Below are 18,256 nucleotides of genomic sequence, written 5' to 3' on the forward strand. Positions count from 1 at the left end.
TTTTTAAACTGCCGCTGGAGGGCGACAAATCAAAGTGCCAAAATGCGTTACAATTATCTGGTCTCTAAAAGTCAAGCGTTAATGCGACTATATTTGACTTTGTATAGGAAATACAGCACGACAAGCGCATAAAAAATCAGATAAACTGGTTTTATTTTTGGAATAGGTTCAAGAGACAATGGGCATTTTTTTAATAACCATGTCATAGCACGCTTTAGTTAGTAAGCGTATTCAATTATTTGTATAATGTAATGTATTTAACCTATGCATCAATTTAATTAACCACCGTAACATTACAAAAACATCCACACGTCCCTCTCCGGTGTTATTTTGAAACCGGAAGTAGAACCAAACCTCGTCATCCGCTCCTAGCATACAAAGCTAACAAGTCAATACGCGGCCATCACCGGTGTGCCAAACAAACTGAAAGTAATCATGGCAGACTTCTGGCGTACGTTGTGACAACTCGACGAGATGATGAACGACATCTCCGAGGAACCGGAAAAGGACAGCTTGCTGGAAGCTACGGCGAGTCCGCAGAATTTGACGGTAAACGGGGGCGAGGCTCGTCCGGCTAGCTAGACGGCTAAGCTAGACGGCTAGCTAGCTTGTAGTGAACACCCCTGACTGTCGCTAGCTAGTTAGCAGCCATTAGAGTTTGACAGTAGTTTACGTTGAAACGACACGCATAAATATTGACGATATGTGCACATTTGTGACGGCGGTGGGTGTTGTTACATTGGTCAGCGCACATTAGCGACTAATCAGTGGCTTAAAACGGAGCTAACGGATAGAAAACAAGATGACAACTACCGCATTTCCTTAATTAGTGGCCGGTGGCACCGAAATACGTTTTGTTGAGGGTGGAGTCATTTTGAACGGTTGCCACTAATTGAGAAAATATGCTCGTCAATGGATTTTGTGATGCATGGGACTGAATGAAATGCATGACATTATGGTGTTTACTATGTATGACAGATAGCACATGATTGTCGGACACATGTCTTTGACTTAAAGGGGCCCGGCAGCGGCACAAGACCCAAAACCGGAGATGGAGTCATCAGGCCTTTGGAGAAAAGAGGACCTTACATCATGTCCAGAGCCCCAGCCATCCACCTCAAGCTGCGTAAGTGTTCAAATCCACGCCTGCCACATTAGGTTGGTCTTTTTTTGGCTTTCTAATCCTTACGGTTGTCTGTTGTTCTTTGCGACAAATGTGTTTAGGTCATTCATGTGACTTCTCAGACCCCTGTTTCCACAATACCCAACCAGCTTGTCAAAATGTCCGATCCATTTGTGATACTCTTCGTCATCTCTCACTCTGTTGTCACCACTTGCAGCAGGATCTTGAACGCCGTCTTCTCCGCTCTTAGTCTATTTCCTTCCCCGCATTCTCCCGTGACAGTCGCCATTTCCGCGTATTTTGACCACCCGTACTTGTCGCAATTTTGCCTCCTCTGTGCTTCAAGACACTTTTCATCTTGGAGTGTTTTGGTCTCCTTACCGTGTTGGAAAACTGCCTTCAGAAAGTCACATATGTGTTGGAATTCACGTTTCCCTTCAGTGAAGCACTGCTCTCCCAAGTGCAGGCAGCACTCGTGCGGCCCCACACTATGACAGCAAGACGCAATTATCTTGCTACCGACAGTCATGGCTGTGTTTTGACTCGTTTTAAGTGAATAGTAAAGCTATGCAAGCTTTACACTGACTACTCTAAGGCAGGGGTGCTCACACTTTTTCAGCATGCGAGCTACTTTTAAAATGACCGAGTCAAAATGATCTACCCACTACAAAAATGCAAAACATCTATTTATTTTCAAATGTATTGAGGATTATTTGTACGTACAATGTATGTTGATGTACCTTACATAACCAAATGAGCCAATATTGCAAAACACACATAATTAACTATTAACATTTTTTGTAATTACATCCACATTACTCCACATTTCCCTTCTTTGGTACTGCGATGGTAGAATGGCATATGAGGCAAACGCACTTCGAAAAAGACATTGTGAAAAAAAAGTCCACCTCCCATTCCGTATGGAAGTGATATGTTTTTGCCTTTTTACTTGGTCCAGCTCCTTCACTCATTTTAGTGACCATAAACTTTAGCGAGGGCTTCAAATCTGACGCAATTCGCCGACTAGCTTAGCACTTTGCATCGCTGTTTACGCATGAGCGGTGACCTAAAGGTCAAAATTCAGTTGTCATCTGACTGGTTGTCCTGTATGTCAATCAAGTAACGGGGATGGATGATAGGCTGACATCGTAAGTTCTGCTGCACTTAGAGACGTTGTTTGATTTGATTGGTCGCCCGAAGGGCAACATTCAGTTGTCATCTGAATGGCTGCCCTGTATGTCAATCAAGTGACGGCATTGATGCTGGGATGATATTTTTTTAATGTCACGCCGCGATCGACCAGCGATCGACCAGTACCACCTCCGCGATCGACTTAATGAGCACCCCTGCTCTAAGGTATATCCATGTTTACTTTCTACAGCATTGTCCCTTCACAGGATATACTGTCATCTCTATTGTCCGTCTTCATGGCTGTGGTTGCTCTTCTCCCTTAGAAAAGCACAGGGAGTTAGCCAGGAAGGCTCTGAAGAAGAAAGCTCTGGCACCGGGACCTCCTGTCATGCACCAGCCCAGACAAGGAGCCAAGAGGTAACAAGAGGCTACAACCGCCTGTCAATCTGTGTCACAACACGGAGAAATTCAATCTGCCATCTCTCCTTTGATCAGGAAAGTCAAGTATAACAAGGGCTACACGGCCTTGAGTCAGCATGCGGAGGAAACTTTGATTGCACTGGATTCGGACAGGTCAGGACACACTTAATCCCTCATAAAAAAAAAAACACAATAAGCCTTTAATAAGAACATCTTGTTTGTTTCCTGCTATAAATCTTTCACCGGAAGTGCATTTGACTGTGCCTCTTCATTCAATATCCTTGAAGGGACCGTATGAAATAATACGCAATACTGCGGTTTGATTATCGCCCCTTTGCTATATTCTGTTATATTATTACTATATAATTTTATATTCGCTGTTTTCAGAAATTACTTGAATTCAGTACAGTAGTCTCCTGGCTCCTAGGCAACAGTGATTCATTCATTCATTTTCTACCGCTTATCCTCACGAGGGTCGCGGGGGGTGCTGTTGCTGTTGTGGGGCGAGAGGCGGGGTACACCCTGAACTGGACTGGACTGGTGGCCAGCCAATCACAGGGCACATATAGACACAACGACAACAAACAACAACCATTCACACTCACATTCATACCTATGGATATAATTTGGAGTGGCCAGTTAACCTAGCATGTTTTTGGAATGTGTTAGTGTTCTTACAAAGAACACTAAACTCATCACACACCAACTTAACACTCAAAAGGTATAATTATGAAACCAGCTCAACCGAATCCTTCATTTATTGATTCATTTTCTACCGCTTATCCTCACGAGGGTCGTGGTGGTGCTGGAGCCTACCATAGCTGTCTTGGGGCGAGAGGCGGGGTACACCCTGGACTGGTGCCCAGTCAATCACAGGGCACATGTAGAGACAAACAACCATTCGCACTCACTGTGGGAGGAAACCGGAGTACCGCACAGAGATGGCAGAGAGTGGAATCGAACTTGGGGTCTCCTAGCTGTGTGGCCTGCGCGCTAACCACTCGTCCACCGTGCAGCCTCAAAATGCATTAATTGTCCAATTTAATAGTGTTACGTTGGTAACATGGCAATTTATTTGGTGGCGGTCTTGGTTTGTAAGCCTATGCCTTCGGACTTGACTCGACCCGTCTTGTCTTGACTTGACTTGAACTTGCAAAACCCTGACTTTCTCCCATATTAAGCTTTCAAACATGCAAATTCATGATTTTGCGGGCTAACGATCTTGACTAAAAAATACATTTTGTTGGTTGCCGTGGTAGAATCCAGCCAAGCTTACTTTGGCCTCCACATAGAGATGGCTGAGGGTGGGCTTGAACCCTAGCTGTGAGGTCTGCGCGCTAACCACTGGTTCGCCGCGCAGCCCCGGCAGCAGTGATGTTTATCCTTAATACATCACCCGACCTTGCACTCGATGTAGCCAGTCATGGATGCAAAGAGAAAAAAGGTTCTCCTCTCATTTCGTGTGGAAGTGGTACGTTTTTTTTTTTTTTTAAGAATAAATAAATTGGAGGTCAACTAGTTGATTTTCATAAAAGGTGAGGGAGTGATGTAGCGAGGGACGACTGTATTGTTGTCTGTTTTAGTATCACTTCGTCATGCCTTTTCTAATACTGTACGCTACTGAATAAGTAATACAAGAATGTGCGATTCAGTGCCAATTGCATTGATATCGGCTCACGCTGAAGACTGCAACATCGGCTTTGTATCGTGACGAACCAGTTTGTACGTGGGAATGTCGTCTCCCCTCGGCAGCTGGATGCGGTCCCTTTTTAAGGAAATCAAATATTCTTCCGTGTGAGTTTTGCCACGTTCAGCAGATGATTAAACCTGTTGAGTCTGCACGCACGATTCCACTCCACAACAACGCAGACTAAACCGGTCTTTCCTGTCGTTGCAGCGATGAAGAAATTGATTTCGAGCAGTGCTCCTCCGGCTACTCCTCGGCCGAGGTGAGTCACTGACTATTACAATGTTTTCACATGTAGTAGCAACTTTCCATAGTAGTAGTTCCAAGTCGCTTTCCATAAAGACACCACGCTCTTGGAGTTTAGGAAAATCATGTATGGTGATTCGGGTATTTATGGTAATAATGCTGTAATAAATAGTCAATCCTGAGTGACAATCTGGATGAAGTTGGCAGTGGTGAAGCAGGAAGTAGTAGCTGTGAGCGGCACTGTAGTTGATGGTAGCCGTACTAACACACGTACTAGCGTACTAGTACTAACACGTACTAGCTGACCCATGACTTGGCAAGAGGACAGCGAATCTAAGCAAACGTGCCCTGCAGGTCCACCCTGACTTAAGCAAGCAGCTGCTTCAGGATGGCTACCGTCTGGACGAGATCCCCGACGACGAGGACCTGGACCTGATCCCGCCCAAAGCCATGGGCTCCTCCATGTGCTGCTGCGCCGAGGGCCCGTCCTGCTGCACGCAGTGACACTCTTTGGACTTTGGAAAGCAGGTTTGGTATCAGGACGCCGGCACACGCTGCCTTTATACCGTTTCATCCGGCAACACCGTCTGCTTCCTGCTCCTGGGAACGCCAGAACCCACTCCTCTTTTTCTTCTTCTTGTTCCTCTGCATGAAGAAGAGTGGCATGACAGCACAGATGGACGACGACAAGGAAAAAAAAGCCTTATCCACTGTGACTCCAAAGCTATTTTTCTATGTTCATGTTTGTTTTTATACGTCAGACGCTAACTATGCTAGCACTGTAGGGGGACAAGAGTCATCATTTTGACTCGCTTGTTCCCCTTGGACGCCCCCACGGCGAGCCCATAATGCTCTGTGGCGGTCCACCAATGATGACATTCCCTGACTGCTGTTCCTGCTGTTCCAGCGACATGCCGCCTGTTCCAACAGTTCAGCCGCTTCAAGTATTTAAGTAGGACTCAGAAATGCACTTATGATGTTTGGGCTTCACGGAGACCTTTTTTTTACTGGCTATGGAATATTTGACTCCATGGTCACCCACACTCATTGGGACAGGAGTGTTAGGGCCACGCTGAACAGACAAAACGCTAACGCTACACAACCTTCCCGTGTCTACCGGCTCAGTGTCGGACATTACGGCGCCGTTCTCCAAACGTTACCACGTTTTCACTTTATTCTCATAAGTAACGTCATTCTTCAGATGTTTATAGCAATTGTTGTTGGGGATTTTATGGCTATTATTCCCAAAGTATTAGGACTTCATCGGACGTTATTGGAGCAGCTGTAACGTTGGTGCGACTGTAGCCAGCAGGAAGTACGCAGTCTACGCTAATGTGCCAGTTGATCTCAACTGTATTACCTCCGTGTTTTTTGTCTTCAAAATAATGTAACTTTTTCTGAAGGGATTTGGATGACATTTTCAGGAATGATTGGAAATGGGATATGGAAGAAGTGATTACATTTTGGGGGTGATCCGGATGACCGTCTGGATCCGGGATTCTTTTGACATTGCGAATTAGGACCATTTTCAGCATTTGTGCATATAACTGGGATTATTATCTTAGTGTGCGTCACAATATGGGGGGGGGGCTGTGGCGCTTGGCGGAGGTCTGTGTTCTCAGAGTGTTGTTTAGGTCTAGTTTAGTCTAGGTCTAAGATGGCCTCTTTTCTATTGGGTAAAATATTCCATTTATTCATATTCAATTCTGCTTGGCGGACGTTCACCTATCACGGTCGGGTCTTGACCCAAATGATACAAATGTTTCTGTATTAATAGACATTATTCTCAACATATTTCTATTCATTCTAACAATTTGACTTTAATTTCCAAAATATGAGGACTTCAGACAGTACGATGTTTGTATCGTTATTGTATCATTATCCTCACGCTCAGACTCTATGATTTGATTCTCATATTCCAGAACATGACGTTATTTTTCTTCATACTTGTACTTGACCTCTACGCTTTGAAATGTTTTCTCCTCAGCGAGGCCCTAATACTCGTCTGTATTGATCCACCAGAAGGAGACGGGGGTCTAAGGTTAAACGTGACTCGAGAAACACAACGCTACTTGAAGTAGAGGCACATAAGTGCGTCAAGTTTCAAAAGAAACACTACAGATCTCAGTCAAAACCTGCTCTATGTGGTAAATTACATTTGCAAGTGAATAGTTGTCTGCGGTGAAATATTTCAACACCTCAATTGGACTCCATGGCAAAACCCTCCAGCGTTTTCATATCACGCCAGAAAAGAAGCCATGTTGCGTCAAGAATGTGACCGTCGATGCTGTAGTAGTTATTTATTTGTAACCTTAAGATATTGAAAGAATCTGTTTATACTTTTTGTTTGTTTCCCCACACAATCAACTCTTGAATATACTGAATCTTTACTTTCTTTTCCAAACATTCCCATTCCCACATTAAGCTCCAGTCTGGGTTAAAACTGTATCAATGAATTACTATTACTGACTCTCTGAGGACGTTTACGTTTGTGGAATATAGAAACACATGAAAATGTATTTGTTTTCCAATAATGAGTGGTTTTGACGCTCAAATGAATACTTACTTTCAGACCGCACTAATATTTGTCCTCTTGCGGCGTAAACCACCCCATTGTCGGTGGGGGAGAAAATGACCTTTAATGCTTGAAAGTGTGTGTGCGTGCGTGCGTGCAAGGGAGGTAATTGACTATCAATGCAGGATTTTTTTTTTTTTGAAAATGCTAAAAGTGCACTCATTTTAAAACTCCGCAATGTGTGTTGTGTTGCACTTTCAGCACACCGGTGGTCAGTAGCAAGTACACGCACGTCAACCTGTGCTATGCAACTGCTGGACAATCCACTCATCCGTTACTGAGCATTATAATAAAGACAATATTTTATGATGGTTCACACTTTTAAGTTTATTTGTTTACATTAGTAAATAGTTATACTGTGTGTTTCCTCCCCAAACAAATTTGCAGTGGATCCTAATAACAGCATAAGAGTGCCGCTCTTGTATAGAGGATCTTTGACAGAACAAACTTTATTTTACAGAATGAGATCAATACATAGCCATGCACTGACATTAAATACAAAATAACAGTTAAGGCCTCTGCTCAGGATTTATTCATCCGGTATGTTTTTCCATACCACCACCAGGGGGCAGTGCAGAACTGTGGCGAGCTTCTCTGTGCAATTATTCACATGATTACAAATCTGAATTAGCACTGTTTGCTTTTCTAACGATATCTAAGGAGTGTCGTTTGGTGTACTTTAATTTAATTAATTTAACACTTATTTGACGAACAAGCGTTGTAATTAGCAAAACAAACTGTACCACATGGGTAAAATAATTTCCGAGTGTCTTTGAACCCAGCTGGCCACCTTGCCCGTCTGCCCCGTTAACGTCGCACCTCCATTCTTGAGTATGTGGCGACAAACGGCGATGAAATAAGCGAGGATCGGAATGGTGGGACTTGTTGCCGAGGACTGGGGCGGGTCTCGGGCTTGCTAGCACGCCGTGTGGGGGGTGTCAGTTGGAAAGGGAGGAAGCGACGCTTGCAATTGGAGTTACCGAAAAACTACTACCAAGTCGAAAAATAAGACTTTTGAGGAAAAATCCGTCCGTGGGGTGAGCCTGGGTGAAAAACCGACGAGGGAAATAACGGTTTAAAAATCTAAGAAGGGCTTGTCGTGCCTGGCTTTGAAAGCCTCCCTCCCCCCCTTCCGCCTCCCCCGGACGTGCGCGTCCACGCCTGGAGGCGTGCGCGCGCGTGTGTTTACAAGTGAGTTTTGAACGAGTGCCAGCAGCGAGGCAACAAGGAGGCATGGTGGACAACTCAGGCACTAGTAAGGCACAAATGGTGAGTACTCGTTCCTACCTTCCGTCTCCCCACCTACTTTCCTTTAAAATGCGTTTAAAACAAACTCAACGCGGATTTAAAAAAAAAAAACATTTTTTTCGTAATCTTTCGACGGAATTATAGCGCGCACGACCTCAGTGTGTGTATGATAAAAGAAAGGAGGTGGGGGGGAAAGTCGCTGAAAGCTAATTTAAACGTTACTTGTGCCTTATGACCTTGTAGAGCGTTATTAAAATCGTTTAAAATCATATATCCACACATGTCGAAGACGGCGTTTGAACCATTTTGACAGTTTTGACGCTCGTTCCTTGGGGTCTAATTAGCTCTATCTCCCACCATAAGCTACATTAGCCGGCACATCCGTAACTATTGGGACTACAGTTGAGTCTTTAGCAAGGCTGCGAGTGAAATATTAACTCCAGTCACCGATTTTTGATGCGGAGAGAGCACTCGATTGCAACGCGTACGTTCAGCAGCCTTTCTGCAATGATTGCCCATTAAAATGTGCACCAAATTCGGTAAAAAAAAAAAAAAAAAAGAAATCAGGTTACACGAGTTGGCGAATACTTGTGTAGCTAGTTTCCCCCTGACACATCCTCTTTTTGTGTGTGTGCACTTTAGCAAAACACTACAGCTCAGTGAGTACATTTCGGGAAAATACTCGCATTTTGAATGCGCTTTTGCTCCTTGTGGATTAAAGCACTGTGATCCAGTTAGTTTTATTCATGAGTTCTCATTTTAGAGGGATGTAACTTAGACTTCATTGCCTTGATTGACGAGCTGGTATGTAGTTCAACTTTCCACGGCTGATGTCATGTTCTTCTTTTCTGGCAAACTAGCAAACAATGAATCAACAGCGCCTCTGCTGGTCGCGACCGTGCAGTGCACTGCATTTTGCCTCAAAATGCAGTTAAAACGCCCGGCAACATTAGAACGCCGCCATGTAGCCTCTGTAAAAGTCAGTTCGAAAACGCGAATTGTTCCAGAAAATGAAACTTTGCTAAATAAAACTTTAAAAAAATGTGAGAATGAACTGACAACGTGTGAAAAATGACCTTTTGCTTGCAGCGCCGTGAATAAACTCAAGTGTATGAATGGGATTAATGTTGCACAAATGCCAAAACGAGGCCAGTGCCGCTCATGTGCTTCAGTTTATCCCCATGAATAAGCTATTTGATAACATGTTCATGCCCCCCCCCCCACCCCCCCGCAGCCCAGCATGTCTCAGGAGCCCGGTGTAGCCTTTCCACAGAGTACCTCTACGGGGGGGATGAAGCTGGAGGCGGTGATGGAGCAGCTCCAGCGGCAGCAGCAGGCCCGACTGGAAATGGAGCGCAAGGAGAGGAAGCTGCGTGAGGCCCACATCATGTACGCTCAGCAGGTGGCCGCCCAGCAGGCCATCCTGGCGGCCGCCCGGGCTTCCGGGGCCAACTTCATGGGCAAGGGCCTGGTCGGTGCGGTGCCCGGCGGCGGGCTACCTCCTCGCATGTCCAATCAGAGCAGCGTGGACTCTGAGAAGGAGGACGACGAGGACAGGGGTCGCGATTCCGCCGACGAGGAGGACGACAACGAGATGATGGACGGCGACGAGCGCAGCGACGAGGAAGAAGGCGGCGCAAGCGGCCTGGAGTTCCTCCGCAAGCAGACGCTGGCGTTGCAGCAGAGCGCTGCCCGCATCCAGCAGGCCCGCCCCTATGGCAGCTTCGCCGCGTCGGCCCCCCAGAGGGCGGCGTCCCCGCCCATCAGAGTCAAGCAGGAACCCGACGAGGGCCTGTCACCTGCGGGCGCTCACCCTGCTACCTCCCCAAATGGGCAGGCTGACTGGAGCTTTGACGACCACTTCAGACAGGTCAGTTTCCTTTCCGTGACATCACTTCCTGTCTGTATGCCTTTCACACTAAAGTCCACACCTGAATGAGGTTTCTTTTAAAAGCATTTTAAATATTCTTAGCGCTCACACGTTCAGTGCAGAAGGACGCTAACCACTGTGCAATAACACTAAACTAAAATAAACCAAAAGTACTCATTCTTTGACGTCATGCCTTCTGTTGCCAACAGGGCGATCAGCTTTGGCGTTAATAATCTCGTTGTTGTCGCCTTGAAAATCTATTCAAAAGTTTTGCCCAAATTTTGCTTAGGTTTTTCTACAACTTTGCTACGTCTCGCATCGTTTCAGAACTCAATTCATGAATGATCGCTGTTTTGTGGTTTACTATGGCCCGTTACGAGTCCAACAATATTGAAAGCCAAGTCGTATGTAGTATTCCGGTCAGTGATGACACGCGTTACATGACATTACATTACCTTCACACCGCATCGAGTCGGCCATAGATTGAACATTTCTCCCATTCTGTGTGGAAGTGGTAGCTTTTTGGTTTCCAATTTATTTTTAGTTACCAATTAACGGCGATCAGCGAGGTATAACTGTAGTCTGTTTGCCCCGTACTGTATCATTCTGCAAAATGGCGTACCCAAGCAAACGCGCCCTATGCGTTGCTGTGCATTTAAATAAAAAAAAAAAAAACAATGACTGTCAAATAACCCGCCATGGGGCCAAAGAAAGTTGCTAGTGCCAGCAATTGCATCAAAAAAGGTGAGAAATTATGAAAACCAAGGTTCCACTGTACACAAGTAATATAACTTTTCTTTGTTTTGGGAAAAAACTTCCCAATTGGGAATGTTCTTTCACCACGTGTGTATGAAGTTATGTCTTTTTCTTTTTTTTTTTCAACGCACCGAGGTAACACATGGCTGCCAATTAAAACATGTTCTAGCGAACTCGGGCGTTTTGTTTGATTTCACACTTCAGTTCGATTCCCCCCCCCCACTCTTAGCATGAGGAAGGGGTGGGGTGTCATCTCACACACTAATGGCATGTTTGCACGTTCTCTATTAGTCGTGCTGGGAGGTGCAGCTCTGCAGAAGTTGCAGTGACGTGAGCGCCGCCGCCGCTGACGGGCTGACGTCACGTGACGTTCAATTGTTGGGCCTTTTTTTTTTTTCTTTTTTTTTTCGGGTTGCTCATCACAGCGGAGGCACTTCCCAAAGTGTGTGTAGCTTTGACCCACAATTGGCTTTTGTGGGGGGAAAAAGCTGCTTAAGTGAGTGCTGGCAGTGGGCCAGGCTTGTGTGTGTGTGTGTGTGTGTGTGTGTGTGTGTGTGTGCGTGTGTGCGTGTGCGTGTCTCCCTCTCGGCGCTTGGCTCGAGCTCAGGTTTGGCTGGGATCCTGGTAGTCAAGTCAGCAGACGGGGCCCGCTGTGGGCGGTTGGCCCGGGTCAACGTGAGGATTTTGGGTGGGAAGGTAGCACAGTAGCTGCTCGTTCCGCTCCGAGCGCTACTCCTTTTCCGACTCTGACCCCCCCACCGCCCCCCAACCCCCAGTAGAGTTTGGGCTGTGTGCCAAGTGCACTTTCCCTTCAAGATAAATATTGCCTCAGCACAATGTTACAGAACGCTGGCTGGAATGCTAACTTGGATGAGGGCCGAGCTCCATGTGGTGCAGCGTGGTGGCGGTAGTAGTAGTATTAGCAGCAGCAGTAGTAGTAGTAGTAGTAGTAGTGTTGCAGGACTCGCTCACACAAGTATACGAGGAGTTGTATCCGAGTCTCGTGTCTGGCTTGTATTATTCTACGCTATATTTAAAGGCCAAGTCTTTGGGACGCTGCTGCCAAAGGCTAAATTTGGCATCAAGGACACGCGGCGATGACGTTGCCGAGCAGTCCTGGTCGTGTTACCTCTGCCAAGTGGGGTACATTTCTTTCAGTCACAGTTTGTTGTGTAGCAGCGTTATGCAACAGCTCGCTTCCAAAAAAAAAAAAAAAAAAAAAATCTTGCAGAGGAACTGTGCACGGGTCAAAGGTGAACATCAATGTTAGAACACGATTCTCCGAGAAATGTGCGTCGGGTTTATTCACACAATGCTCCCCAGAAAATATTGTCATGTCATTGATGCTTTTAGATGGGTACTTAGCAGGGGTGCAACGATACACTAAAGTCGGTTCGATACTTTATCGATACAAATAATAAATCACCTTCACGCAAATGCAGATAACAAAGGAGGAAGAGGAATATTTCAACATTTTCCTTCATTATTGTCATCATAGCCCGCCTCAGATTTTGGCTCAGGTCTAAATAAATGTTAACATTTTGACATTTCCCTTTGTTTTTGTTGTCAACTTGTGACGATAAAATTGCTACATTATTATTATTCGTCTTCACGTTCAACATTTAGAGATTGATACTTAGGCATTTTCCTTAAGGGGACTTAGTATGCTTATTGACTTGTAATGCTAATGGTTTAATTTTGAACATTGCATTTAAATTTGAACATGCATCCCATAATCAGTTCCCAGTTCCACATGTCCAAAAGGAGTAGGAAGAAGCAAATCTTATTAAATCCTACCCCTCCATCTGGTACTTTTACAATCACTAACTGTTACATTTGTTCACTTCCTGCTTTCCCAATATAATTTTTTTTTGTTTGTTTTTTTTTGTAATTTTTTGTCCTTGTACGGAAGTACTCGGTGATATGATCATCCAATGCCATAATGTGTACCATAGTGCGTGTCAATATAGTGATATATATAGCACATCATGACTGGTTCAAGACTCTTCATCCTTGGATTTAGCAAACATCAACTGCTTGTATTGTTTCTTGAATTGGCTCATCGTTGTGCATTGTTTGATTTCCTTACTCAATCCGTTCCATAGTTTGATTCCACATACTGAAATGCTATGGCTAACATAACGTAGTCCTAGCATAGAAGTGTTAGAGTAGCTACACAAGATAACCCGCACAGAAAGCTTTCTAGATCTTCCAGAATCTGCACTTATTCCATCTGAATATTTGTCAGTTTGAATTTATTCCACCCGCGGCCCGTTTCCGGGCGTGATTGGGTCCTACTTCGCACACCCATATAAAAACGTCAGGCTCACTGTGATGTCACAGGGATCCGGTGTTGGCCAAAACTCTCTGAAGCCGAGCGTCCGGCGCCATCCCAAACTTCTCTCAGGGCTCACCTCCAAATGCACAAACCTCCATCTGAAACCCTGGCATGATTGAACACCAGAACACAACATGCTAACTACATTTATAGGTCAGAAAAGTCGGAAAAAAGCAGGATCGGTCTTAAAGTACCCTGATCTGTAACTGAAGTTGCCATTCCAGGAGTTGACCTTTTATTTTTTTGCATTGGTTACCATTGGTTACCATTGGTTACCATATTAAGCGTGGTATCAAGACCATTTGCTTGTACTTTAACAGGTTAACTTCCTTTTAGATTTGGCGCAGGTGCGGATAAAGGAGGAGGAAGAGGATTATTTCAACATTTTCCTTCATTATTGTCACGCGAGTGTGGCGCCGGTATCGATAAAGTTACCACAATAAAGTAAACATTTTGACATTTCTGTTGTCAACATACGTAACTTGGATGACGCACGTTGAATGATGCACGTTGAAGTTGCTTATTTATGATTCTTTTTCGCTTTTGTTAACATTGCAGATTGATACGTAGACATTTTGCTTAAATGACCTTAAAATGCAGATAAAGTTCCAAATCCAGCATTTTGAATTTTTGTTTTTTTTTATTATTTAAGAAGAGGATTTAGACATTTAGCTTTATTTTTTAACACGTATAAAGGTCCCTCACATTAGCCACAAATACAGATTAAAGGAGGAAGATGAGTAATTGGCAATTTCATGTTAAAAAAACCTAAACTTCTGATGAAGAATAAAACACATTTTCACTTTTCTTACAATCTCTAAATTCGTCATTTGACATTTTTGTTAATATTTCAGTAAATAATGCACACTTTTTCCCCCCTTAAAGTGTTAGTGCTATCCTTGGTGTCATTTTGCTTCTGGTTTTTATCAGTATTATGCAAAAGATTTACATTTACATAATTTTTTTGTTCTGCAAGCTACGCAGCGTGCCTGTGTGTGAAGTGTGTCACGAAAGTGTGCGTCAGAGGCCACTTTATTGTCCTGGTGAGTTATATTATATTATATATATTCTGTAAGCTGACCTGGCTTTTGTGCGGTCGTTGTCAGAACAGAAGATCACAGCAAAGCAAAGTTATAGCCGGCCGGTGCCCCTATCAGTGGCCCGATGTCTTTTATTAGGAGGGGGGCGGTCCAACAAGCCTGGGGGGGGTGGGGGACTAGAATTGGTCTGGCTCTTTTATTTTTTTTTTTGTTTCCTCTCTTTTATCTTTCCTGTCATTATGTCAGCTCTGCAGTATTTAATGGCGGCTCATCTCTTCAGGCAGTGTCAGGTTGCACTGCTGCAGGGGGGAGGACGACAGTGGAGTGGATGCCGGGGGGGTGGGAGGTGGAGGGGGGTGGAGGCGTTTTTTTTTTTCCTTTTTTTCCTGTTATTTATTTATTTTTGATGTCATTGTCTTTTTGAGAGGCCAGAGATGAGCCTGACAAATGCCGCAAATACCTGCCCACCCCCCCCAACCCCGCCACCTCCCCTTTAATAATGGCGAGAGCTCGTTTATTACGTTCTAAAAGCAGCGACAAGAGACGACTCCTCCAAGAGAGCAAGGCACTGAAAGGCCCAGGCAGCATTTCATGTTGCTAAGGAGTCCCGTGCACTTAACATCTCACCGCCCCACTCTCCGGCCACACTGGTTGGGTCGAAGTGGCTTCGGGAGGAGCGTTTGCCGTCCACAGGAGACAACGCTGCGGCGGACAATCATTTAAAAAGGACAGGAAGTGTAGCGGCCTTTGGCTAGCGATGGTACCAAGGGGGAACCGGAACTTGAAAACCCTCTCCTGTTTGGGAACGCTTGGCCTTCCTGGGGCTGCACGGCGGACAAGTGGTTAGCGCGCAGACCTCACAGCTAGGAGACTCGGGTTCAATCCCACCCTCGGCCATCTCTGTGTGGAGTTTGCACTCCGGTTTCCTCCCACATTCCAAAAACATCCAAGGTGAATTGGCGACTCCAAAGTGATTCGGTTGAGCCGATTTCATAATTATACCTTTTTGAGTGTTAAGTTGGTGTGTGATGAGTTTAGTGCTCTTTGTAAGAACACTAACACGTTCCAAAAACATGCTAGGTTAATTGGCCACTCCAAATTGTCCATAGGTATGAATGTGAGTGTGAATGGTTGTTTGTCCATATGTGCCCTGGGATTGGCTGGCCACCAGTCCAGGGTGGACCCCGCCTCTCTCGCCCCAAGACAGCTGGGATAGGCTCCAGCACCCCCGCGACCCTCCTGGGAATAAGCGGTAGAAAATGAATGAATGATTCGATTGAGCTGGTTTCATAATTATACCTTTTGAGTGTTAAGCTGGTGTGTGATGAGTTTAGTGCTCTTTGTCAGAACACTAACACATTCCAAAAACATGCTAACAGGTTAATTGGCCACTCCAAATTGTCCATAGGTATGAATGTGAGTGTGAATGGTTGTTTGTCCATATGTGCCCTGGGATTGGCTGGCCACCAGTCCAGGGTGGACCCCGCCTCTCGCCCCAAGACAGCTGGGATAGGCTCCAGCACCCCCACGACCCTGGTGAGGAAAAGCAGTAGAAAATGAATGAATGGCCTTCCCGGTGAAGTACGTAAACGGACAAAGACGAGCGGATACAAGGAAAGCTTTCATTAGCTAAAATGTACTACTAACAATTCCTAGTTTTGGGTTAAAATTTTTTAGCGGAGCATCAAACAGACCGACATACCTTCTCATGGTGCAGCAAAACAAAAATCACAACACATCAACTGCAAGTTAGCGCATCACATGAATCAACAACTAAACACTCTTAGGCATGACTTGAAACTGTTAACTCCAAGTGCCCGCAAGGCATGCTGGGTAGTCTGCGATATCGCGAGGGACGACTGTAGCGGGAATTTGGTTATACGTCTTGACTGCAGTGACACGCGGAGTTGTGGACTTGAGTCACGCCACTTGGACTCGACTCGGCAATGTCGTCAAAGACTTCGACAGCCCGACGTCGACAACTGGGGACCAAAGTTTGGTCCGATGCCTCCAAAGTGCATGGGATTTTCAGCATGCGTGTTGAGCAAAATGTGTCTCCGTTCAAATTATTCAAATCATGCGATTGTCCGTGACAGAATCTGCCTCATTGAAAGCTTCTGTTAACATTCAGTCAGGTTTCAGAACAAACAAGGAGGGCGTGGATTACGTGTCTTTGTACTGACTAAATCCTGAACGCTACGTCTGCACTCCTTTGTTTTTTTATTTGACCGACTTTTGTCACACTGGTCCCTTTTTCAAAAACCACACAATTCAAAATACATTCATTCATTCATTCATTTTCTACCGCTTTTTCCTCACAAAGGTCACAGGGGTGCTGGAGCCTATCACAGCTGTCTTGGGGGGAGCGAGGCGGGGTACACCCTGGACTGGTGGCCAACCAACCACAGGGCACATATAGACAAACAAACATTCACATTCATACCTATTCATACCTAATTTGGAGTGGCCAATTAACCTAGCATGTTTTTGGAATGTGTTACTGTTCTTACAAAGAACACTAAACTCATCACACACCAACTTAACACTCAAAAGGTATAATTATGAAACCAGCTCAACCGAATCATTCATTTTCTACCGCTTATCCTCACGAGGGTCGCGGGGGGTGCAGGAGCCTATCCCAGCTGTCTTCGGGTGAGAGAGGCGGGGTACACCCTGGACTGGTGGCCAGCCAATCCCAGGGCACATATATAGACAAACAACCATTCACACTCACATTCATACCTATGGACAATTTGGAGTGGCCAATTAACCTAGCATGTTTTTGGAATGTGTTAGTGTTCTTACAAAGAACACTAAACTCATCACACACCAACTTAACACTCAAAAGGTATAATTATGAAACCAGCTCAACCGAATCATTCATTTTCTACCGCTTATCCTCACGAGGGTCGCGGGGGGTGCTGGAGCCTATCCCAGCTGTCTTCGGGTGAGAGAGGCGGGGTACACCCTGGACTGGTGGCCAGCCAATCCCAGGGCACATATAGACAAACAACCATTCACACTCACATTCATACCTATGGACAATTTGGAGTGGCTAATTAACCTAGCATGTTTTTGGAATGTGGGAGGAAACCGGAGTACCGCACAGAGATGTCTGAGGGTGGAATCGAACTCGGGGTCCCCTAGCTGTATGGCCTGCGTGCCAACCACTCATCCGCCGTGTAGCCTCAAAATGCATTAATTGTCAAATTTAATAGTGTTATGTTGGTAACATGTATGCAATGTATTTGGTAGCGGTCTTGGTTTGTAAGCCTATGCCTTTGGACTTGACTCGACCCGTCTTGAATTGACTTGACTTGAACTTGCAAAACCCTGACTTTCTCCCATATTAAGCTTTCAAACATGCAAATTCATGATTTTGCGGGCTAACGATCTTGACTAAAAAATACATTTTGTTGGTTGCCGTGGTAGAATCCAGCCAAGCTTACTTTGCCCTGAACAGGAAGTCGCTGTGCAGGTGTAACCTGACAGTAGTCCACAGTGTGTTGGTCCACAGACTCCCCACAGATGGGTTGTTTCCACTATATTACTGCGTTTTATACACTTAGTGTACCCAACCTGTCCTTAAACCCGAGGAACGCACAGAACCAGGATGAATGGCGTCGCCCCCCCCCTTATTGTTTAAATACATACTTTCCATGGGTTCTTGGGTTTACACCACTAGCGAGGATTTTTTTATGTATATGACAGATGGAGGAGGGGGGGGGGGGGGGGGGCAGAGACGGGTCGCCACTGTGTTTTTTTTTTGTGTGCGAGTGATGTATGCCTAGTGTCCTAAACAGCCCAGTAAATAATTGCCAA

The 18,256-nt window shown here is 45.2% G+C and overlaps 2 protein-coding genes across 2 annotated transcripts in view; both read left to right on the plus strand.

Annotated features, from left to right (window-relative positions):
* Positions 1-321: 321 nt before the first annotated feature.
* Positions 322-7,617, plus strand: fam219b (family with sequence similarity 219 member B). Its single transcript, XM_058089667.1, has 6 exons — positions 322-549; positions 1,018-1,126; positions 2,578-2,671; positions 2,750-2,827; positions 4,572-4,623; positions 4,962-7,617. Exons 1-6 carry the CDS (start codon positions 475-477, stop codon positions 5,109-5,111), a joined length of 558 nt encoding a protein of 185 aa, XP_057945650.1. The 5' UTR covers positions 322-474; the 3' UTR covers positions 5,112-7,617.
* A 265-nt stretch (positions 7,618-7,882) lies between these two features.
* LOC131139777 (AT-rich interactive domain-containing protein 3B-like) overlaps positions 7,883-18,256 on the plus strand; it is a 93,230-nt gene continuing 82,856 nt past the window's right edge. Inside the window, exons 1-2 of the mRNA XM_058089663.1 lie at positions 7,883-8,451; positions 9,665-10,300. Coding sequence (XP_057945646.1) covers positions 8,416-8,451; positions 9,665-10,300 — 672 coding nt within the window. The 5' untranslated portion in view covers positions 7,883-8,415. The remainder of the gene's footprint in view (positions 8,452-9,664; positions 10,301-18,256) is intronic.

The sequence above is a fragment of the Doryrhamphus excisus genome, chromosome 12 (genome assembly GCF_030265055.1).
Source record: "Doryrhamphus excisus isolate RoL2022-K1 chromosome 12, RoL_Dexc_1.0, whole genome shotgun sequence".
In the NCBI taxonomy this organism is placed as follows: Eukaryota; Metazoa; Chordata; class Actinopteri; order Syngnathiformes; family Syngnathidae; genus Doryrhamphus; species Doryrhamphus excisus.

Bases quoted from the DNA above. Each gene is read 5' to 3' on its own strand.
- fam219b (XM_058089667.1), top strand. From the start codon at position 475: ATGATGAACGACATCTCCGAGGAACCGGAAAAGGACAGCTTGCTGGAA. The intron at 550-1,017 runs GTAAACGGGGGC...TTTGACTTAAAG, and splicing joins CGAGTCCGCAGAATTTGACG to GGGCCCGGCAGCGGCACAAG. The intron at 1,127-2,577 runs GTAAGTGTTCAA...CTTCTCCCTTAG, and splicing joins AGCCATCCACCTCAAGCTGC to AAAAGCACAGGGAGTTAGCC.